The sequence below is a fragment of the Rissa tridactyla genome, chromosome 5 (assembly GCF_028500815.1).
Source record: "Rissa tridactyla isolate bRisTri1 chromosome 5, bRisTri1.patW.cur.20221130, whole genome shotgun sequence".
Taxonomy (NCBI): Eukaryota; Metazoa; Chordata; class Aves; order Charadriiformes; family Laridae; genus Rissa; species Rissa tridactyla.
Genome location: NC_071470.1, coordinates 71,753,906 through 71,778,268, shown reverse-complemented (window position 1 = coordinate 71,778,268; position 24,363 = coordinate 71,753,906). Strand labels below are relative to the sequence as shown.

General features: G+C 38.4%; 1 protein-coding gene across 5 annotated transcripts in view; it reads left to right on the top strand.

The window, feature by feature from the left end:
• Nucleotides 1-24,363, top strand: part of INPP4B (inositol polyphosphate-4-phosphatase type II B) — a 497,007-nt gene that overhangs the window by 106,371 nt on the left and 366,273 nt on the right. For 2 of the 5 annotated variants that reach the window (XR_008466517.1, XM_054201960.1), the window contains 2 exons: nt 2,671-2,893; nt 5,746-5,804. The exons of 1 other annotated variant lie outside the window; for it this stretch is intronic. Coding sequence is in view for 1 of the 4 variants with exons in the window: in XM_054201960.1 (XP_054057935.1) it covers nt 2,782-2,893; nt 5,746-5,804 (171 nt within the window). In the remaining 3 variants the exon portion in view is untranslated. Of the gene's footprint in view, nt 1-1,816; nt 1,842-2,670; nt 2,894-5,745; nt 5,805-24,363 lie in introns of those variants that run through there. 2 more of the 5 variants (XR_008466518.1, XR_008466520.1) reach the window with 2 other exon arrangements.

Here is a 24,363-nt window from a genome sequence, read left to right as displayed (position 1 = left end):
GACCTTTATTGCTTTACTGATAGATGAGTGCAAGAGACACACCATCTCCCTTGGGGGGAAAAAAATAACAAAATCAATATGCACATCTCCTCCTGGAATTTCTTTATTCCTTTTCGTAGCCTTTCCAGAAGCCCAAAATGTTCTGTTTACCTGACTCTGTTTTTTCCATTGCTGGAAAGCAAAAGCTTTTTTTAATAGCAGTTTTACCACTTGTCTTGTCCCCTGCTCTTCTCTGTTTTGCAGTTCTATGTGGAGTACAGATATCCATGTATTAACAGTAATTACTGCATTTAAGCATAATTAGAGTTTAGCCAGTAAGCTTCATTGCTTTGATAGCATATGTTTTATTCTGTTATTAATGGTTTTCAATGACTCTTCCGTCTGGGACCATACTGATAGGGTCTGACTTCCTCCACGCTACTCAAAAAGATTGAAGCAATCTAAAGTAGCCGTATGTAGCTGAAGATGCTGTTTAGGGTGGATTTATAGGGGGTTTGTGAAATGGACTGGAACTGATTAGTTCACAAACCAATAACTAAGTAGGTCGCAGTTGAATTTCTAGAACTGTGTTCTCTAAAACAAGAAGGCTACCAGTGAGCTATGTGAAAGGTGTGTGAGATATCTGCCTGAGAGAGGACCAGCTGATAACAATAACAGTGCACGGTTGGAGATCACAAAAATTGGACCAGCTGATAACAAACCCAGTGCACAGTTGGAGATCACTAAAAATATTTACCTTGCCAAGCTTATGTTTTGTTTTTGTTTTTTTTTTAACAACAAATAGGCGTGTTGTAAACACTGTGTGCTGTGTTGTTTAAAAATACCGTCTGTGGCTGTAAAATAAAACCAAGAATTCCACTTGGCATACAGAGGCTGGTAGGAATATACGCGTTGCCAGTCCCAACATCCCTGTATGCCCTAGTAAGCCTTCTGCGAGGGTCATCGTGGCTGGGTTTTCTGTATCATGTGGCCAAGCCAGCATCTTCCCCTGCCCTCCCGATGGATTTGTTCTTCAATGCTGAATATGCTTGTAGTATTAGATTACAGTGTATGATAAATATTCTTTTTGTAAGTGCTGTATGACTCATCTTTCCACAGTTGTAGTCAATTTAGGCAGCCAGCTGCACCTGCATGGAGCCTATGTCGGAGTCAGTAGCTCGTTTTGGGCACAGTAGCATCCTTGTATGTTGTGAATTGCAGGTCAGGTTCTGTGGTTAAGAGGTTATAATTTCAGCAAGATTATGAAATGGAGTCAAAGGCATGAAGGTGGGCTTAAAAGAACAAGTATGGCTGCTGATGCTAAAGGGGGAAAAAAAGAAAGAAGGTGTATGTGCGGGAATGAATGGAAAAGTCGAAGCTGCAACCTTCTACTGCTTAGATATGTGTTGGAACTGCTTGCACGTATTCTTTTTCTTGCTTACAAGGGTATTTGATAACGAAAGGGAAACTTAAAAGAGCTTTTAGCTTTATGGCAGTTCTCCACAGAATTCTAGAACCTTCCTATGGGGAAAAAATTACTTGGAGATTTGTCTTCTGAGCATCATATTTATGGCTCCGCCATATTTCATATGTACAAAGTAATAGTTAAGCTTGGTCTGCTTTCACTGTTGTAGTGCCATTGGAATTGGCTGTGGTTGGTGATTGGAAATTAAAGGATACAGCAGCAGTCATTGATTGAGGGATAAACTTGAGCAAAGAAAGTGAATATAAAAGGAAAAGCAGGAATGAAATGGCCCACAGCAAGATACAGTGCCGAAGATGTAACTTGTCCTTCAGCTCCACAGTTGGAAGGAACTTGATCGGGAGTTGTTAAGAGTTGTAGATCTCTGTGAGATAAAGACGTGAGTGCTGTCTTCTGAAGAACAAAGGCTTCTGATTTCGAGACAGAAACCGGCTTCTGAATTCCACGTGCTGAGGACTGGGTGCTTTTTTTTTTTTTTTTTAAAGGGTATAGGAATACTAAAAGCTATCTGACAAACTTCTGTTGCTTGGTTGTATAAGGGTGATTGCAATAACTTGCTTTTGAGAAAGGCCTTTACAAAGGGGTTGGATATTAAGAGCATAGAATATTTTGGGCATTAAAAGGAAGATCTATTTAGAACTACTTTTCTGGACTTATTTTCTCAGCCTTGCAGCAGTGTAAAATTAACTGCAATTAACTAAGTATTAACTGCAATTTGGGCAAAAATATTTGTTTGCAAACAAATATATGTTAGTATAGCAAAACATGAATACTTGAGTATGTGATGAACTTTTATAGTTAACGTTTTGTATTTTATTAGAGTTATTGTTCCTGTGAAGGAGACAGAAGTACAAAGCAATCTTCCTCCCCTTCCCCATGAATGCATATTTGAGCTTTCTAGTTATTTATATGCCAATAGACAAAATATATTTTTAGTAGCATTGATAAACTGTGGAACTACTGCAGAAAATTGCATCTTCTGCATGAGGTTATAAAAGCACTGGGAAGCAAAACTACATTTTATTTTTTTTCTTAAAAAGTGTGTGGGGAGACGGTGTCACCTATGTAACCTTGGGGTTTTTCCTTATTACTTGCTCTGCTCTGTACTATGAAAGAAAGTACAGCGTTTGGAGGGCACAACAGAGTGGAAATCACAATAAACAGCAGCATCTCTTGTTTTCTTTTCTGTTTTGTTTTTAATATTTCAGTTGACCTTCATATCTGCTGCCTAGATTTTGCTCTGCTTCAACAAACTAACTAGCATCATCATTGTCCTCCTCCATCTCTTATTCATCTTCATCCTCTTCCCTGGCAACCTCATGAAATTCAATGCCAAAGATCTGGCTTTGCTGGCCAGGCGACCGTCGGGTTGTTTTGACAAGGAAGGAAAACTGAAGATTTGCAGAGTGGTCGGGGATGAAAAATTAATAGGTAAAAATGACTTTCACTGAAAACTACCCGTGGTTGATGCGCATGTTTTCTGCAATTGTCAGCTTACAGTTTCACTAATCGCACACGCCTCTGAGTTTTCAGTTTTCTTCATTAGTGATGCTTGAGTGGTGCTAAATACCTTTCTAAATAAAGAAGTTTAAAGCCAGCTCTTTAGTTTGGTCAAGCTTTCAAGTTTCCTTTGTCATATACCTGAGAAACAGTACTCAGTCCTTGACATTATTATTATTAATATTTTTTTCTGTAAAGAAAGCTTGGGTTTTTTACTAGTAGTGATTGCTAGTCACCAGTGACTAGTTGCCATGTTTTAAAGTTTAGATATCTAGTTCCTCGGGACCCACCCTTCAAAACTGTGTTATTACTATAGATTTTTCCATGGCTTGCTTCCCACCTCCTTTGCAGGTTTCTTCAGGCTTTTATGATCATATTTTAAATGTCTTTCAATTTCCTGTAAACTTGAATAAATGTCTGTTCCCTCGGTAGCTGTTAGGAAATAGCTCCTGTTTAGCTGTAAAATTAGTCCTAATACAATAATTTCAGCAATAGCAAATGTTTTATTTTCATTTGTCCCAGTTGATCTTCATTGTGATTATATTTACTTATATTTTATTAAGAAAAAAACCCACCTCAAACCAGCAAAGACTCAATTATAGTAAGGGGCTGAGAAAATTTTGTGCCATGTTTTCAGAATATTTTATACGTTTTATAATGAGAAACGGCTAGAGTTCCCTGTAGAGGATGTGGCAAACTTCCTGGGCGGAGTGCCAGTGAGCGTCCATTTCTGGCTGCTTTGGGGTTCCTCAACAGGATTCTCTCCCTGTGCTCTCATCGAAGGCAGCATATCAAGCCCTGTCCAGTCATTATCTGATGTTTATGAGGACATTTTGAATTTTTCTTCCCTTACCAATAAGTTGAGTGCTAATATTTGTTGCTAAAAACCTTAGGTTGACCAGAGACAGACCAAACAGTCATCTGGCCCAGTATTATGGGCTGCCTGTGCTGTGGTCGGTGGTGGTAGACTCTGTGAAAGTGTTTTAAGGAACTAGGCATATGTAGGATGTTTCTGTTGCCCAGTCACACCTGGCTCCTAGCAATCAAATTATGACCCCTTGAGAGAAGGGTCATTTCTCTCGAGGCGTTTTTGTCACTGTATACACTATCCACTGATAGACTTGTCATCGTTAGTCTGATTAATCTTTGGACTTGCTTATTTTTCACATTTATGAGGTAGTGACTTTCCCAATCCTATATAAAAATATATTTTATTAGAAAACGCTGCAATGTTAATGTGATAGGGTTCCTTTGTTCTGATGCCTGTAGGTTTCTGGAGGATGGAATTTAGTCTTAGTAGAGTCCTGTACTTGTACTGTAAAACAACATACTCAGATTTGATAGCTGTGTTTAGATTTTTCAGTTGGCGGATGTGCATCAATTTATATTGCATTCTTTTCTGTATCGTTCTTGCACTTTAGTAGGTCTGGGAAAATCCAGGAACTTTAATTCCTTTTCTAAAAAAAAACCAAAACCACCCCATGTTATAACTGAAAACAGTTATTGTAAGTCCAGTCCAACCTTCTAGTTTCTTGTGGGGGAAAAGCTATTCTGATTTTCAAATGTTTCAAACATCTTAATTGAAATTATCAAGAGTAAAAGAGAATTTTATTTATTTACTCTAATAAGACATCCCTCTGGTCAATATTATGTCTCTAGTGGTGGCCAGCTTTGAGGGAAGTACAAGAGTTTCACAGAGGCAACTGTGGAATAACATGACCTTAGGGTACAGCTGTTCTTCCAGCTCCTTAGCAATTTGAGGCTGGCTGCTGTCTGGAGACTTGGGGTTTCATGTGCCTTCTCAAAAATAAAAAAGAATACATCTTGTGTTTAAAAAAAAAAAAAAAAAAAAAAAAAAACAAAACAAAACAAAAAAAACCCCAAAACAAACAAACCAAAACCAAACACCTGTTCCTTCCTCTGTTAAGAAGTGATGTAGGGTTTGTCTAAAGAGACCCTAAGACCTAAAGAAATGTCTAAAAAGACATTTGTCTGTGAGGTCTATATCTGTATATGTCTATAATAGATATCTGCATACGTCCATAATAGGTATCTGTCTGTACCTACAGAGATATATATATATATATATATATATTTACAAGTGCTTTTTTAAAAAAGAAAAATGATGCCATTTTAAAAATGGCTAGTTTAGGAAGAATAACTCTTTAAAGTTTTTTGACCTACTCACTGACCCTAAAGTTCTGAAACATTCCCTGTTCTTGAAAGTTTGATTATGTGCCTGCATGTGTGTATAAACACAAATACGTTGTTATTCCTGTTCTTAAGCACTTTAAAAAAGTGTAGTAAAATAGTAATAGCAAAGTGACTGTAAATATTTAGGTCTCGTTTGCTCATTTTTTTATTTTCTGAAAGTTGCAAATTCAGATTAACATGTTCTAATTGAAGTGGAATAGTAAATGTTTCTGTGTCTTAACAAGGATTATATTTCATCTCTTGACATGATGAAAGCAAAAGCCGTTCCATCCTAAAGTGGCTGTTTCTGCTCCCATGTGAGGAAAAGGGAGAAAAGCAGAGAAAACACTGTTGAGTGTATGCCGCAGTCACCAATTCTCTCAGCTGCAGAGTAGAAGAAACCTTCTGGGAAGTTATTTGGCATTTAACAGCATGTTGTACATAGGCAGCTGCTGAGTGAAGCTGGCTTTTTTTTGGTTGTTAATGATTTTCTTTTCTGACCTTTATAACTAATGCATCTTCTTTAAGAAGCATTTAATGTGTGAAGACAAAGGGTTGTTTTTATTAATCTCTTACTTCTTTGCATACAGAACCGAGGGAGAGATGGTGCCGACTGAAAGGAAATCTGCTTTTTCTAATGAAAAATAAGGTAATTCATTTTCCTACTGACTTTGTTGATGTGTTAGTCTAATCTGTAACAACTTGAGTAATCCTTTTTCATGATAACTATTGGCATTTTGCTTTTAGGGATGAAAAAAAATAAATCACTATTATTAGAATAGTGGAGTTGAAAAAAAAAATCCATTGTTTGCCTTCTATAACACTAGGTATTCTTCATGATATCAACATCCTTTAGCTGAATCATAAATAGTCTATGGCTGGGTTCTGCTCATAACATACACGGATCTAAATCCAGAATTATTCCACCAAATCTACTGGAACAATGAAAGCAAAATCTCACAGCTAAATGAGGTATTGTTGTAATGTTGAAGATGCAATTTTTTTAGGGTGGTTTTGTAAATAAATTTGTTATGAAGAGTCGTGTTATTTTCCCTTCCTTTGTTGTGAAGAGCAATTATATGCCTAAAATGAAGGGCCCATTAAAATAGGGTGTGACCCTGACATGCAATGGAAGTCTTGCAGGAGCTGCTGAGTGCCCTCATTTGCCATTGGCTTTATTAGGAGCTGAGGCCACGCATCCTCTGGAAGGAATAAGCGCAAAGTGTGGAATTGCTCTTTTTCTTACCCTTTTTGTCTGATATTACGAACACTGCTTCTGTAGTTGCCTGAAAATAGCACTGGATTGTAAAGAATTAGGGAGTAGTGTGGAGCTTGAGATGCTTACCTGGTAACAGTAGCATTGGCTCCTAGGATATTTTTACACTGTATGAACCAGCAGTTGGATGGAAATGATAGTACTGCTTGACAGATTGTATATTCTATTTGAAAGATTTTTCAACGTGATATAGTGACTGATTTTGCTATAGTGATGAATGTGTACATATGGTATACTTTTAAAGCAGTATTTGCTTTCAAAGCACTGTTCAGGAGCATGTGATAGATTTCTGTATGTATGCAAACAAAACGCGACAGTATGATGTACAGGTTTCTCTGGCTTGAGTTTCATATGGCTGCATTCTGGGTGGTAAAAGGAACAACAAGTTTTATGTAGATGAAAGCAAGCTCAAGGCACCCCTTTGTCGCACCCTCATATATCATTGTTCTGCTGTACGTCTTGTAGAAACTATTTTTAGTAAAGGGCTTTAAGTTTCAAATTACTCTCTTCTACTCCACGTTCCTCCAGGCATCCTGTTTTCATGGGAGCCTCTGGCATTTTTAAAGCAGTTTCAGGAAATACTTTGATCAACTTTGCAGCTGTGAAGAGAGGAGTAGGAGAGTTTTGCTGAAATCAATCGTAGCTCTCAGTTTGGCTCTGGAAATTTAGAAAATTAATGTTGCTATACTAGTATGGATTGGTACTCAGGTTCATATTGTGTGTGGTGGTTTTTTTGTTTGTTTTAATGTGTAGATGGATGGACTGAGTCAATCTCAGTTGGACTAGCAAATCAACCAACCCACTAAGTCCGCTCAGGCTGTTCAAATGCAAAGCTGTATTTTGAGAAACTTGGAGTATGAGACATGAATTAATGGCTTGTTACTGAAATAATTTAGGCTTGCAGTAAATAAATGTGGATTCCCCTTGAAATGCTGTGGTTTGACTGAACTGTGTGAAACGGGTGATTTTTATCTCTATGTCTAGATCTGTGCTAGAAAACTGCATCTCATTCTGGTTTCCTTGTTTAAAGAAGTTTGCACAATTTGCAGAAGTAATGGAAGGAACCAGAAGATTTGACAAGTTTTAGCTTATCAAAAAGACCAGTAACTTGATTAATGTCAAAGTGCTTTCAATATCTGGTTTTATCAGGTACTTTCTTTAATTAGGAAGAGAAATTAGAGAAAAACTAGGACATTGAAGTTGGACAAATTCAAATGATCACAGGATGATGGGCCACCGAAACCCAAGTGTGGTGAGATACAGTGGGTGCTGTTTTAAAATGTCACAACTTCCTAGGCTCAGTACAGAGACCACTGAGCGATTAAAGGGCAGTGTCTTACAATAGATCAAACTAAATGGTGTAGCACTTCCTAGTCAGCTTATGTCCTAGGAATTTGTGAAATGGTCCTTTTCAGAGGCTTCGTCTGCTGGGTACTATAAAGGATAGCTTCTTTGACAAAGACTGATCTCTCCTGAGTCTCAAATCCCTGTTTCAAAGGGTGCAATTTATAGGCATACTAAGTAAAACCAAAGCAATTTGTGTGCTGTGAGGACAGAAAAGAACGCACCCTGTATTTCCTTTTTTTTTTTTTCTTTTCTTTCTTCCTTATCTCATTCTAGAAATGAACAGGCATCCAATCTGAAGCAGATTCTTGCAACAGGAAATCATAGTTTGAATTTTGGGAGTGAAGTTTGCCACTATAATAACCAAAAATAGTCTTATAAAAGTTATTAAGTATCTTAATAAGCATAGTTACCAACTTTCTGCTTTTTAATAACCTACTGAAACCTTTGCTAATTCAAGTAATGTAGTGTGTGAAAGTTGTGCCCAGAACAGCGCTGATGAAGCCGTGTTCCTATTTTTGTTGCTGGAAGCTGACTTTGCTCATGGCTTGGCACAGAAGAAAAGGAACTCTTGTGTTTTAGAAGCTCATCTGAATGCTGAACAGTTAACTCCAGAAGTCATTGTCATGAAATGAAGACTGATTTGCTGCTATTCATTAATTGCTGTCAGAGGCACGTGCAAGTCTGTGTATACAAATGCTTAAAGCTTAATGACAGACTTTCATTCTAGTTCAAATGTACATAAATTATACTATTTGTATAAGAAGAATCTTCTCTAAGAAATTGCAAAGGATGCTTCCCGACTTATCTGTGCCGCAAATCTTAAGTAGCGTGGCAGTACGTTTTCAGTGTAGGGAAAAAATGTGGCTTATTCCTCCCCTTGATCATGTTTGGATGCAGCAGAATAACCCATTAGGCATCTTAAGGACATTTATTTTCTTTAGTTTAGCAATGGAGTTGGTTATTTTGGACTTTGAGTGGGTTAAGTAGACCTACTTGTAGGCCTGAGGCACAATTCAGCATCTGTTAGTGAAATTTTTTTCCTTTGTAGACTTTGTTGTGGTGTGTGGGTAGTTGGGTGGTTTTGGGTTGTGTTTTTTGGGGGGTGTGTGTGACTCTTTTGGTTGGTTGGTTTTGGGTTTGTTTTTTGTGGTTTTTTTACAGATTAAGTCCCTACCATATTGTATTGGTTGTAGGTGGCAAAGTTACGGTAGTGAGGGGTCTGCAGGAGTGGCCTCTGTGAGAAAAGGTTGGAGGCTCTGCAACAGACCCACCATGGGACACAGCTGTGCCCATCAGCAAGGCAAGTGGTGCCTCTGCGAAAATGTATTTAAGAAAGAGTAAAATGCTGCACAGCAGTGAGGAAGTGTGAGGAACAGCCCTGCAAACACCAAGGTCAGAGGAAAGGAGAGGAAGGATCTGCTTCAGGTGCAGGAGCAAACATTCCTCTGCAGCCTGTGGAGGAGACCATGCCGGAGCATGTGGATATGTCCAGAATGATCTGCAGCCCATGGCAGAGCAGATTCTCCTGGAAGAAACTGTAGCCCATGGAGACGACCCACACTGGAGCAGGTCTTAAACGTCTGCAGCCCATGGGAGGGCCCCCATGCTGGAGCAGGGGAAAAGCGTGAGGAGGAAGGAGTGTCAGAGAGCAAGTGTTACAGACTGACCACAACCCCGTTCCTCATCCTGCCTGTGCCATTTGAAGGGTAGGGAGGAGGAGACAGAGGAATTGAGAATGAAGGAGTGAAGTTGAGCCTTAGGAAAAATGGGGGTGGGAGGAAGATGCTTTAGTTCTTGTCTTTTGTTTCTCACCATCCAGCTCTATTTTAATTGGCAATAAACTGAACAAATTTTCTCTGGGTCGAGTCTGTTTTACCTGTGATGGTAATTGGTAAGCGATCTCTCTGTCTTCATCTTGACCCACAAGCTTTTAAATTTTATTTTCCCCACCAGCCCTGTTAAGAAGGGAGAGTGAGAGAGCAGCTGGGTGGGTGGCTGGCAGCCTGTCAAGGTCAACCAGCCACAGATACGATCCCCTGTGGGAACTGTGTGTTGTTAATACCTTCCTGTGTGAAGTCCTAAAACGTCGAGTTTACATGTGTAGGCTTTCTGCCCACTTCTCAGGAAGCAGCAAGATGTGTGGATTTGCATCCTATGAAACACAGTCAGTATATGATGCTTTTGAAGGCAGTAGTTTTGAAACTGTGCTCCCTAAAGCCGTGGTTAGCCGTGTGCCTGGGCTGGGGAACAGAGTGTGTGACAGGGCTTCCAGAGAAAACTTGGACATCATGCTAATTTTGGAGCAATTCTAATGGATCCTAGTCCAAAATACTTAAAAATCGTATTATTAGATAGTGTTTTCAAAACAGTTAACATTTGAAACTAGGAAGTGATACGTGCCTCACCTCAAGTGTGTGGGTTATTTACTTATTTACTTAGATGCTACCCAATTCCAGCCTGGAAGGTAGTTTCTTCCAGAACTCATGTGAGTGGGAAACAGGAAGATTGCTGGGCAACAGTTGCTAATGCGTATAGTAGTTACTATATATTTATGTGCTTTTTTTCATTGGCATAGGAGGGGACTTCTGATTAGAAGTTTCCAATCTCTTTGGGGATTGCAGTATTGTCTACTGGTTTTGTTTTTAATTACAGGTCAGAATTTATAGCAATGGTTTTCTCTGGTATTTTTTTTTTTTTTTTTTTAAAGAACAGTGCATATTTTTATATCAAATGTCATGCTGTGTCACTTCCTTGTTGTTTTCTGTTCACTGATCTTTCGGAATAATTTTCTGTTGTTGTTGGTTCTCCCCCCCCCCCAAGAAAGAAGCAAACAGATTACTTTAACCTGTCTCAATCTCTTCTAATTCTCATGACAATTCAGGACTGGATTCGCCTCCGCCCCAACACCTGTGGTTAAAAAACCCTAAACTTTGTTTGCTATATATGTGTGAGTTTGGAGTAATTGCTACTGAAGTAAAGAATGAACCTGCCTTACCCATCTATGGTTCATTTTCCCCATATACAAATATTCCCAAATAGTAATGCTGATACTCGGCTGGTTTTGTAAATTACTCTGCAATCTACACATAAAACCATACACTAAAAAGTACAATTACTTTTTGGTACCTCAGTAATAGCTCCAGAGGGCCTATTATGTTCTATTGAATAAACATTTTGACATTCCTACTTATTTTTGAATATGTAGTTAGGAATTTATTTAAAAATGGATTTTTGATCAATAGTCTGTAGTGGATTCTCTAGGAGAGTCATTAGTGTCTATTGTGTAAATCTTTTAGTTTGTGGTTTAATGATCCTGTGGAGGTAACTGTTCCAATCTGTTAGGTCAGTTTGTCCATGCACTGGCTCGATAAACTCTTGCTGCTTTTGTGTGTGAAATGCTGCCTTTTAAGACTTTTATGATGTATTGATTTTTCAAAATTACCATATAGAAGGAAAGAAATTTAGTTATACGGATGACCGTATTTAAAATAAAAGCTGTTATGAGTGCTTGAAAGTACCTTAAATTAGCAGTCATATTTCACACGTAAAGTTATAAACCTGTCTTTTTTTTTTCTCTCTAATCTAAACAATGTTGCGGTAGCAAACCTGTATGGCATGTTCATACTGTAGTCAATCTATATGCTTGTTTCCTAATCCCCTAAAACCAAGGGATTAATGTTGAAGAAATAACAGCCTTAACTACACAGGTGTAAATTGGAGTGCTATAATATACCCAATGCCAGAGAGAATTAAGTAAAATGCGGGGAATATTTTCAGATTTCTCTTGTAATGAATTACCTTTCCTTAAACCAAACGCATTATTGGGCTTAAGATTTTGTAGACAAGATTAATGAGCAAATCTAAATGGTTGTGCTGTCAATAATCACAAGCTTTCTTGCAATGTTTCTGAAAGCTGAACGTAAATTATGTTGTTACAGCATTTATCACAAGTATAATGTATTATTAACAGTTGGCAGAAAAGCCTCAAAGTAAGATTTCAGATTGACTCATAAATCAATAACCGGAGAACCACGTGCAAGGTAGAAATAATAGAATAATGACATACTTCTGAGGTTCTGATGTGAATTACATTGTAATGCAGCTGTGAAAATGTTATTCAGCTTTTCGTGGCATAGTTGTATGTAAGTTCTGCCATAAAATTGTGAGAATGTATCAATGAATCTTGTCTGCAGTCAGACAGGCATACACAATGTATTTTCATCATTTCAGCATAGCTGTATAGCTTTAATATTTTCCTTTCCAGTTTGATATCTTTTAAATATTCTTACAGATCAAGATTGCTTTATTTATATTGAAGCTGTGGAGCCTTTTCTGGTCTGTTGGACTGTGGGAGTTTTCTCTGCGTGTGTGGTTTAGCATTCTGTAAGTCAGTGATCTCTCCAGGGCATCTTGAAATAAAAGTGTCTCTTCTGGCTAAGGATGTACTTTTTATAAACCATTTTTCAGCAGTGATTTCAATTTTCTAGAGCATGCTCTGTATCAGTTTAAGTGTGAAGGTCTGAGCAGCCAGAATAAGTGTTGCCACACTATGTATTATTGCTTTGGGATTGAATGTCATTGCTGATGTGTTTTTTTTTTTGGCTAAATACTGCATGTATGGTATTGGTTCTGACCATGTTTTGCAAATTCTGTAAGCTGATAAGCAGGTAAATGAATCTATGTCTGTAATATAATATCCCTTCAGTAAGCTTCAATGAAATATGTTGTTGCTGTGTTTGTAATGTTTTGATTTACAGTAGGAAGTGTGCTAAACAAAGAAGGAAGCAGAAAATGACCAAACTGTAGCATAGGCAGATCTGGAAGCTGTATCACCCCTTACATGGCTCAAAAGCCTTTGTGTGTTCCTGAGCATCCTCAGCCCCAAGCCTGCATGTACTTCTGCTTCCACTTAATTGAGATGTGGGTTGTCCTCTTACTGTTAGAATGAGGTTTTTGTATGTATATAACAATACGCACATGTGCATATGCATAGGTTAAGTATCAGGCAGTGTTCAGTTAAGAACTCAAATGAATTTGGTTGTGGTGAGAGAGGGCATGTTGCAATGTGGGCTTTTTAACCTGCCTTAGTAAGGTATCGTGTCCTGTTACCGTAGTCATGCATTCAAGTCAGTGAGATATCTTCTATATATTTAAAGTCCCTTACTTATGTCCGGCCTATTTTTAAATAATCAGTTGTGTTGCCCCTTATGTTGTACTGTAAAGGCACTTTAGAATTCCTTTTTTTTTTTTATGCCTTAATTTAAATAATAGATTATTATTTTTTTTTTCAAGATTTCTTGATGTTTTTTAGCCATATTGGACTGGAAGAATGCTATGCAGAGAACTCTGTGCTAGTTAAGTGCTGTCAACTCTAGCCTTAAAACCCCCCTAAGCGTGATGTACATAATGCCAATGTAGTGTTAGAAGGGAGGAAGCTGTTGTCTTCACACTGCTCTTGAAGAGATAATGTGGGGAGCACGAAGTTGTTTGGAATAGTTGGGGCAGAACAGTAAGTAGACAAGTGTAACCCTTCGTTGCCTTAGTAGCTGTTCCTCCAAAGCAATTGTAGTGCTGACCCAGACGCATATATTTTAGGAGTTCTGCAGACCACTGCAAGCCCAGTGACACCAGAACAGTGTGTGTCTGTGGGATAGCAAGGGCATGCTGAGCTTTTGTTACTGAGAGTCTGTGCAGTACCAGTAAGGTATATGTGCTGACTGTTGTTGCAGTCTACTTTGCAACAGTACTTGAAAATACAATTTATAACCATCAAGTAACAAGAATAATTATTTGCACCTATTTTTATTATGAACTGAAAGATCTTATATCTCTTTTTTTCAGCTTAACAGGATCCTCACAAGCCCTACTGCCTTTTTGCCATCTTTAATTCCCTCACTTATCTTGCTGCTTCTGTTTCTGCCTCCAGATGTTCCTTACTTGCTCTCCAGGTAGCGAAGCCCTCCCTTCCAAAGTCTGGAGACAGACTTTTCTCATAACCTGTGCTTGCTTTGGTAATTCCATTCTGTCTTCTGGTTTTCTTCTGTGTCTGCTTTCATCTCTTGCTTAACTCATTCCATAACTTCTTCCTTTCCTTTAGCTTTTTCATGGCATAAGCATGCTTTAATCCTTCCTTTTTTGTGTCTACCTGTCCTTGACCTGCCTGCTTCCCCAGCTGTGCCCATTGCTGTCTTTGATACCTGAAGTCTGTTACTACTTTGTTTACAGTGTCACCCATTACATTTCCATCCCAGTTTCCTCCCCGGTCCCATTGCTGTCCCTTGCACTCTACAGATCAGTCTTTTACTGATCTCCTTTGAATAACCTCTTCCAAATGAGAACTAAGAAACATCTCTCTTGTTCATGCAACTGTCTGCCATTTCTAACGCCAACTCACCCTCTGACTGTGACTCCTTTTTTCTCCTGGTCATTCTCAACTTCTTCCTTTGACTTTGGTTCTCTTGGCGGGCTCCATGATGTGCTGTATCTAGAGTTGAAGCATATATGAGAAAAATGTGACTTAAACCACATATTTTTTAGTACTAAATTGCATGTAGTTTGTCAATACCTGTTTGTCCAATCTAGGCTATCATCTTGCCTTTCAGAGACCTCTTCCTGTGCATTTAGCTATTAATTCAGTTTCAGCAGGAATCCAGTAGCTGCTTAATCTTTCCTGTCAAGTTCTTCCTCCCATTGCTTTTGATGGCTGAAGCAAACATCACTTCTCTTCCTGCTGCTTGTACCATTTTTAGCATTGCTTTCAACAGGAATGTGTTTCTGAGTACTCACGCTCTGTCTATGTCTGTGTTTTGTAGGTTCTTTTAAAGATAGACCATGCTTTCTATGTCATTATCACCTAAAACTCTGGACTGGGATAATCTTATTTTGCATTTTCATTTACTGAAATATCTTTCTCCTGATTTTGGGAAAGATGAGATTTTGTTATATCCATTAATGCTCTTGCAAAAATTATTTGCCTAGGCTTTTTTTTGACTGTTACTCCTTCCTTTGCATCTGACTGTTGCATCCTTCCTGTTGTAAGCTCGTTGTTTTCACTGTTAAGATAGTTCCTAGTCTCCAGTACGCTACCTTTTCTTTGTTTAAAGTTCTGATTCTGAGCTGAGTCCAGCACACAGTGCCTGCTTTCATAGATCTCTGAAACCAACAAGGAAGTACTGAAACAAGGCACTTAGTAAAAAGTGTAATCTCATTATCTGCCTTTAAGTTCTGCCTTTACAAATCTTCTTTACTATGATGCTTACAAGAAGTTTACAATGATAATGCCATTTATTTATTATTTTTTTTTTAAATGTTGACGGGCTGTCATGTAGGCAGATGTGGGCTTGCATGTCTGTGCTGTGTAAACTCTCTGGCTTTCTTGTGGTTTAACATCTGTTCTATATACACTGGATGATATCATAGGGTCCTGTGGTCCTTGATCTGCATTTGTAAATGCTCTGGCGATGTATATAATCATGTGATCTGAGCAAATAACTGAATTTGTAAGTGTTACCTAATAGAATTAGCTACATCTTATTTTTATTTTATTTTATTTAGTTTTTGGTGTTCTCCACTGTTCCTGCAGCAATTGGTATGTTATAATTGTGTAATATATGGAATTGTGTACGCTACAATAACATAATTGGCAGTAATCAAGCACCATTCTTGTTTGGAATAGATAATTGGGTAGATAACTGTAATTAACAAAGGTTATAGAGCATACCTGTGCGGTTCTGCCTTGGTTCACTGGCTCTTGCTGTATTTGGTGTTGCAGTGAACTCTGTGGTGGTTCTCAAAGAGTGTCGGGGCTGGTAGATGTTCTTTTTGGGCAGCTTCACGCGTGACTGCGGAGAGAGTCCTGGGGCTGAGTAGGCCCTCACTATTTGAGGTAAATTTGCAGGATCAGGACTCTATTAGCTTCCATAGCTATTTTGGGAGACTTGGGCAAGAATTTTTATGATGCAAGCTTCGGTTTTTAGAGATGACTCCTAAAGCTGTCTGGTTTTGGTGAGAGAAGACCTGATAGCTGTATTAGAAACAAGAAAGGCTTTGAAACTCTGTGGGCAAGTGCCGAGCGGACAATGTGTAGCAGTCTCTAGCTGAGTAAACTCCAACTAAAATACTTGGCAGTTACTTCATTGAATATTAGCTCTTAACATGTGAAAGTCTTCCTCCATCCTTAGGTTTCTAATAATACCGGTGGATTAACATGCTACATTAAGAGACGATTCCTGCTGCAATCTGTGACTCTGCACTGAAGGGAATCACAGAAATGTTCTGGTTTGTGTTTTGAAGTTGGTGTGGGCTGTAGCTGGAAGAGCTGCTTGCCCTGTGAAACTGTTTCGCTTCACAGCGCATTCCAGTGAAGAGCCCCTTGGGAAGAGAAAACTGTATCAAGCCAAGCACGGAACTGGCACTTTTGATCATGTTAATCTGGACTGGGATATTACTCCTAAAAGAAAATGTTGTGAAAGAAAGTTTAAAGGCTGATCTTTGAAATGGTATACCTACATTTCTTTAGTGCTGAGTGACTACTAGTCAAAGAAACCACCCACCTTTTATTTCAAAAACATAACAAACAAAAAACCCCACCCCAAACCCAATGGATTGCATCACTTTTCTTTTGTACAAGACAGTAAACCAGTTTGTCAGGGTACTATTGCTAAATGATGCCTTCACTGAAAGGGGTCTGTGCTTGTTATGAAGTATTATTCATGCTTCATTATCCTGTTGGATAGCTGTTGTAGCCTGGCTGCCAGTTTGTGCATGCTGGGCTCTTCTATTGAAACAGTTTGGCTCATTTTAGAATATAACCTCTCTTTTAAGTTGCTTTATATTTTGTTTATAATGGAAGTTGTCAGTAGATGGCAGCAGCAATCTCTTCAGATAATGGTTTTAGGTTACCAGCCAAATGAACGTCTTATGCTAATGTTAACTAATCCTTAGAAAAAACACTCCACTGAAGTACTTTACTGAGGGCAAAACTTGGTTTTATTTTTGGCCTAAAGCAGGATTTTGAAGCCAGGGGCTGCTGATTAACCTCAGTTGAGGCTTTTATGAGCAGGATGATGAGAGAAGAAGGGAAACCAGAGGAGTATATGTACAGCTAGAGTCATCTTGCAGCTGCAAAGTGATTGATGCCAGCCAGACCAAGGGATTCGTGGGTAGAGCCCCTTGTACCATCAAAGATGATCTTCTGGCTAGTCTATGCTTGCCCCACCATATACTCATCTGTGAAGGCTGTATTTAGCAGAAGGGAGGAGAAGACGTGCATATATATACATGTATATCAGGGAGCTGCTCTTCAGATTGGATCCCAGGTGATCCTAACTAGCATTTTTTTTTTCTAGTTTTTTCTACTGCAGTGGCTCTCAAGTTTGAGAGCAGCCTCATCTATGCTGTACGCTTTGCCCCATGAGGACGTTGAAGCATAAAGGGTTGTTTTGTTCTGCCCACATCCTTTCTTTTCTGCCCTCCTGAGAAGGGTTGACTTAGGAGAATGCACTATGGCTGCTGAAAAGTGCTTCCAGGAGGGGCTGTTTTCCTCTCTTGAGGGTCGAACTGTACAACCCAGCTGCCGTGACTTGGTTACGGCGGGGATGAGGGGTGACTTCTGTGTGTCATCTTGGTATCAGCATGGAGATGAGCGTGGTGAAGACAAGGTCCTGGTCACACTGGGACCAGAAGGGGAGAGAAAGAGGAGGTCAGCTGGATAGTGGTATAGAGTAGCTGCACTTCCACGGGCTCCTGGCTGTGCCAAGAAGAAAAATTCTGGGTTTTATACCTATCTCTAACTCCAAGATTTAATGTTATTTTCTTTTTCCCTGAATTAGTTGAGTGACTCTAATTTATAAGAAAGGCTGGAGTGCTATTCTAGCCTCACATATGGTTTGTCAGCAGCTACTAATGACTGTTAAGGACAAAACAGTGCCTTCTCCTTCAGTGTCTTCATTAAGCACTATTATTTACTATTCCCTTTTCTTTTTCTGACTAACCCTGAGAACTGAGCTGAATTCTCCATAGTGCCACCAGAGCTTCTTTGCCAAGTGGTGATAGCTAATTCTAAGTCCAGTGTTATAAAAGTGGTTATGTGTTTTGCCAAACGTGTGTTTTTGGTTTTTTTTGGTGGGTGTGTTTTTGTTTTGTGTGATGTGGGTTTTTTGTGTGGTGTATTAGTTTGTTCTTGACTTACTAAAGTTCTTGGGCTTTGGCTCATCTTGACTATTTGAAAAGTCTGCCTGATATTGAATGTATCTGTAGACTTTTGCCGTTGACCTTTCCTTTAGAGCAATATTTATAAAGAATGGAACAAATGTGGAACACAAAAGCTTGTGAAACAAAAATGGATATCTAGGTACTGTTTCAGAAGGGTATAAAAGCTGTCCTAATATAAGAACGCTCTGAAGTATTCCCATGAGAGAAGATAAGCCTCAGCGTTGCCAATGATGTCTCCTTTTTATCACAGCCTAACACGCTAGTGCTAATGGATCAAGTCTTTTGAGGATGACAATTAATTCTATTTCTGTTAAAGTGCATTGCAGATACTACCGCAGCATGGTACCTGAGTGACAAGCTCCTGTGTCCTAACGGTATCAGGTGGTTTGATTTCATTGGAGTAGGGACTACGGGATGCAGCACTACTGCTTTGTTGAACAGATTTACTAGTGATTATGAAGAATCTGCAGCTGTTCAGTCGGTCTCCTTTTTTGCAGGAGTTATTTTGATGATGGTGGCTTGTTGATGTGCTACAAAGTTGAGGAGAAAGGAAAAAAAAAAATAATTTGTTCCTTTAAAAATAATATTCCCCCCTTCTCCTAGAATAGCCAGGAACACACCCCCATTTCAGAATGAGTAGGTGGAACTGCTTTTAGCTGACACAGTCTTTGATTCTGTGGATATTTCCTGGATACATAGGAAGGTTAAACAGATTTAAACTCAAATGGGATGTTTTGAGGATTAATGTCAATGTAGTCGAAGGGCATAATAGGATTCAGTAAGAGGCAAACATCTTTGGCATTTTAAAATGGATTTTAGAGAAATAAATACAGCGTACGATCAGTTTTTACTGATGAGATTTTCCATGCTTGAGGAGCAAGACTTTTTTTATCTATGGTCTGATGAACTTGCTCTGGCTTCTGTCAAAGCTTTGATAGATTCCACTCTGTTCAACATTATTTTAATAGCCATGTATGGCCATCTCAAGCAACTCCAAAGTTTATTAATAAGCTGATTATTTCTTTGAAATATATGCTGCCATAAGGAATTATAACTTTTTTTTTTAAGGTGAAAAGGGCTGAAGAGACAGAATAAAATGGGAAGAAAGAAGCATTAGGGTGGTATAGGTTTTCCTGGATGTGTCCTTCCTCTTTTTACATGTATTGACCCTGTTGTTTTCTTTTCTTCTTTTGGGAAATTTTATACAGACTTTAAGTAGTTAGGACTTATGTCTGGAATGCTGGACACATGGCAGCTAGCAGAAGCCAAGTTATTTTTTTAGAATATCTGTAACTTCCTCTGCATTTCTCTTTAATGAACATGGAAATTTTTGTCAGGCTCATGGGAAGTACTTCTGTGTTCCCTGAGTTTTGGGTTTTTTCTGCCAGTCATTCTTTTCTGATCCATTGTGTGGACATATATGGAGGCAAAGTCTTCTAATTGATTCTGCAAATCTCACTGACCACTTCGAAGACCTATCTTACACTTTTAAAAATGGTTTTAAACTATTGGTGCTTGCTTTGTTTTGTCTTGGTATCTCTCTCTTTGTGGTCCCCAGTGATCACAGTATGATTGTGTTAAAAAGGCAGGATCTGAAACTTTTTCTGGGGCTGGTTGGAACAAGCTGTGCAGGACTTCTTTCTCACAGATTCAGTTAATTTGCATGTGGAAAAAGAAATAAACCAACACCATTCTGTAGGCTATAATATTAATGTTTTGAAGTAATTTTAGGGCTGAGGACTGTGCTGAGAAACTAGGACACAAACAGAATTCCTGTGGCGAAAAAATAATTAACACTTCAACAGTCACTATTAAAACTTAGGTGTTTTTCTAGCCTATACAAAAATACATGAATTGTAGGGAAAAGACTATTTTTTTAATATGTGTTAATGCTAGACACTTTAAATAATTATTGGAAATGCTAAATAATCAAGACTGGGGAGAATTGCAGGCGGGAATTAAATCTGTGCCACCAAAAGCCTGAAAAACTGTGACGCTCTGTCTATGCTGCAATGCAAAGGTCTGTGTTTAGCTTTTGTGACCGTAAGCGTAGCTGCCTAGCTTGACATGGTGGCAGCATAGTTCTAGCAGCCTGGGCTTCAGCTACCAGGTGTTCACCCGTAGTCCTGGGCAAGCTTGTGGGCTCTTAGTGGAAAGCCGTCTGAGCCCTCCACCTGGACTGCTGGATACACGTGTCCTGTGTGGCACTGTGAGTTAGTGCTGGGAAGGGCTGTTACATTATAGCAAAGGCACCGTGGGCTAAGTCATAGGCTATTAATAATAATCAGAGGGTTTAAATACCACCGACGTTTGACCTTTGTAAGGAAGCTTGATAGCCTCTGCTAGAAAACTTACGCAGGCTGTGGCCTGCAGAGAAGCAATTTTTTTTTTTATTTATTTTGCTTTTATTTGATGTGTTGCTCGGTTCTGAAATGAAAATTATTTTTGTTAAACTATTCTCTGCAGAGAGAAGGATTATTCTTAAGAAAGGCAATACAGATAAATAGGCTAAGTTTTATCTGGCAGATTTTAAACCAGGAAGAGAATACAGTTTCTCCCCTTAACTCATCTTCCTAATAAAGCATAAAGCTTTCGCACGATTTTTGGTTTCAGGGTTTTTTTTGTTCCCCCTCCCCTCCAAAATAGTGGATAGTAGATTTTGATTGGCAAAATCCTACAGATTTTAAAATTTATGATCTTGAAATTACAAGAAATATCCAAATCGCGTCGCAGACTCAGAAATGCAAGACCTGGAAGGAAGTTCAGAATTTCTTGTCCTTCCATGTCATAGAACACATGAAGACCCAGTCCTCTGCCCTTTCTATTCTGACACGAGTTCTGTCAGTATAGCTTTCCACTGCTTCTGGAAACTTTGGAGCTGGGGGAGAAGAGAAAAACATCTAGGGCAGGCTTCTGCTTCTGGGAATCTGCAGGCATACAGGGCTTTGTGTGTGTATGGGGTGTCAGGTTTTTTTGTTGGTGTTTTTTTTTTTTTTAATTTGATTTTATTTTTTACTTTAGAGTTCATGGGGACAAGTAGTAGAGCAAAATCCTCATGCACAGTTGTCCTCTAATTTGCTAGCTGTCTTGCTTAGGCAGATTCCCGTCATGGCCTACGCTCCCATGGCTGCAGCCAGAGCTCGTGGATTTACCTGGTAGTCTTTGATCCAGTCTGGGCAATACAATTCATGTTGCCATTTCCTGATATAACAGATTTTCCCTTTGATTTTCAGCCTGATGCTCATTCACACTTTGCACGCTCAGAGACTGCTTCACTGTAACTAATTTTACATAAGATTAACGTTGAGCTATGGCTCTTCCATTGTTATTAAAAAATAATTATATTCATCCATTGATTTTATTTTATTTTTTTAGCAAACTGTTCAGATAAATATATTACTATTAACAGAACAAATAGTTTATTTTCTAGGATAAAAGAATAAAGATTTTTCAGTACCGGTAGAGAAAAATTGGGGAAAAAAGGCATTGAGACTTTATTTTTGCATGCTTACCATAAAATGAATGCATGACTATTTTAGGTATTCTAAAAACTTTAATAAAAACTATTGATTAGCGAACAGTGCCAGAAATGGCACAAGGAAACATCTAAAATCTTGATCTGAATTTGGATTAAAATGTGTATTTCTTGAATAGAGATACAAAGGCTTTGTATTTTGCCTGAACAAATTCCCCTTGACCTGATGATCCAGGGTAGCTACCAACCTGGTTGCTTGCTCTAGGCTATTACATGCATTGACATAATGTTAAGCTTTAGAAAGATTGCATATAATAACTCTAAAAGATGTGCAGGGCTGGTTTTCCACAGGTCATGTTTTATATGGTCTGGTTGCGTTTGATCCATGAAGTCGAGTAAAGCTTTCCGGAGAGGGCAGTGACCACCCAAACTGGGTTTTTATCCTGTAGAGGTGCATTTTAATTGCATCTGTTCCCATTCTGGTTCCCTGGTGTATTGTTTTTCTTTCCTTATCGATAGTTTTAGTCTGACCACTTTTCTGTGACGTGGGGTCACAAGCTGGTCTTCTAAGTATGTTCACTGATTTTTTTTCAGTGTCTCTGCTCCCCAACACCCTCAGTCCATACCAGATGAAAATATCTTTTGTCTAAGTCTGCCAACCCTCTCTACTTTTAGCCTCTACATCACTATTTTTGCATTTGAAAACTTAGTTCAGACTGCTGTTTGGAGAGAAATGTCTTCATTCTCTTTCTGCTTGGTGCTGGAAAGAAGTTGTGCATGTGTCTGACCTGCTAATGCTAACAATTTTGTCATCTTCCAAAACTCGAAAGCATCTGGGAATATTCTTCAGAGTGGTTTCTTTAGCCATCGCTTAAATAACAGGGAAGCCAAATCTTCTTTGCATACATGCAAGGTAATTTGCTTTCAGCCCCATTCTACAGTATCCTACATATGTTTTTCTGTTGAATGGAGGAATATTCTTCTCATTCTTTTTCAAAAGAGGTTTTGACTATGTGTTTTAATTTATACAAAGTAGATAAATTGAGGAGGAGGTGGAACTATAATGAATTTGTTACTTGATTTCTTAATTGCTTATGCCATTTTTTGATTATATGCCTTATTCTCCACCTTCCTTTTAGAAGGTGTTTATATTTGACTGTAAAGCTCAAAGTTGAGAGAATCTCTGTAGTGATCCTTTCAGTGCTGAGCTGTATTCCTAAATTAGACATTTGTAGTCACACATCTTAAAACATTCTTCCCTGCTCACCCTGTAGAAAAACATAAACTGAAAGCAAAGTCTTACCTCTTATGAAGAAAACCGCATGATTTGTATGTAAGCATTACAGGGTAAAATAAGTTATCAACAGAAGTGAGCTTATGTATTCTAGTAATTTTGATTAAGGAAACGTGAACTGTGTTTCCATGATATTTTAGTAGATGCTTTCTGGTCTTTGCTTCATTTCTTGCTGTGTATCATGAATCAGGATTGTCTAGGTGTTGCTGCTGTAAGTGGGTTTATTGCTTCCCTGCCTCATGGGAGAGGCTACTAAAGACAAGGCAGTTTTGCCCTGAATTCTGCCTTTCACCCATTTAAGGTTATTATTCCTACCTCTGCCCTTCTTGCTTCTTATCAGCAAGGACTTCCCATCCCTGAAAGAAGGTTATAGTGGTTTTGTTTTTTGTTTTTTTTTCCTGATGCTAGATGCTACCTAAATTGTGACTGCTGTCTTCTAGGACACTCCCAGAGATATAGGCTGGAACCTGCCAACAATGTCAAATTACCCTCTTGGTGGAATGGTGGAACAGTGGAATCTTGCTGATGACAGCTTCAGATCTCTAAATGTGACTTTCCACACCTCTTCCCATTTCTACGGGAAAGACTAAATATCACCATTCACTTTTAAAACTTTGCCTATTTAAAAATAGAAGCATATTCTGTTAAAGTTGGAAGTGATTTTTAGGGCTATGCAGCTACAAAAAATATCCTGGTATCAAGTCTTGTATGTGATCTTTGTTTTTTGCTTAAAGTTTCCCACAAGGGGAATCTCTAAATATTTATTGTTTTGCAAAAAAGCGGGTTTGTGGGTGTGTTTTTTTGTTTTGTTTTTTTTTCCTCCTTAGAACAACCAGTGAAATATGGAACAGGGTGAATATATCTCCTCAATGAAGTATTGTCCTAAAATGTTGCTGGCTCCTTCTCCTTTCTTTCCAGTCATGCAGGAGTTCCAAAACCATAAATATTCAAATGTTCTACTTGTGGAGGAATATATGTTTTCCTATCCAAAGTGACTAGAAAACTTGAAGGAAGCCAGCTCTTGCCTATTAAGTAATATTGTTGTGGCTTGTAAAATAGGGAAATGGAATATCTGAAACTGCGGCTTTCACGTTGATGTATTGCTGGCTGTTATGCCTTTCAGAATTATAAAAGACATACTTAGGTATGAACTGGAGAATAACATCAAGGGAAAAAAATGTTACTTTTTGGCAGTGGTTTAAAATAAATTAAACTTTAGAAATGTTCAGAGTCAGGTGTTCCCATTTTGATTCATTCCCTTGCATTAATATATTGCCAGCATTCTGTGTTGTGAATGACCTTTTACATTTCAAATAAAAAAAAAAGACTGAAATTAGAGAGGCAAAACTTTTTTTTTCCACCCAACCTGAAATAAGAACATTTTCTGGTCCAATAAGTAAGCAAACACGTACAAAAGGAGTAGAATTTTAGTGAGGTGTTCTGTAAAAATGGCGTAAACACAGAATTTTCAATTAACTAGTAACAGAAGGATAGATTGGTTGGATAGATTTTTATTTTTATTTTTTTTTTCCTTGAAAGATTTCGGGGAGGGGGTGTGTGTGTGTTTGTTTTGGTGGGGTTTTTTTTTTTTGTTGTTTTGTTTT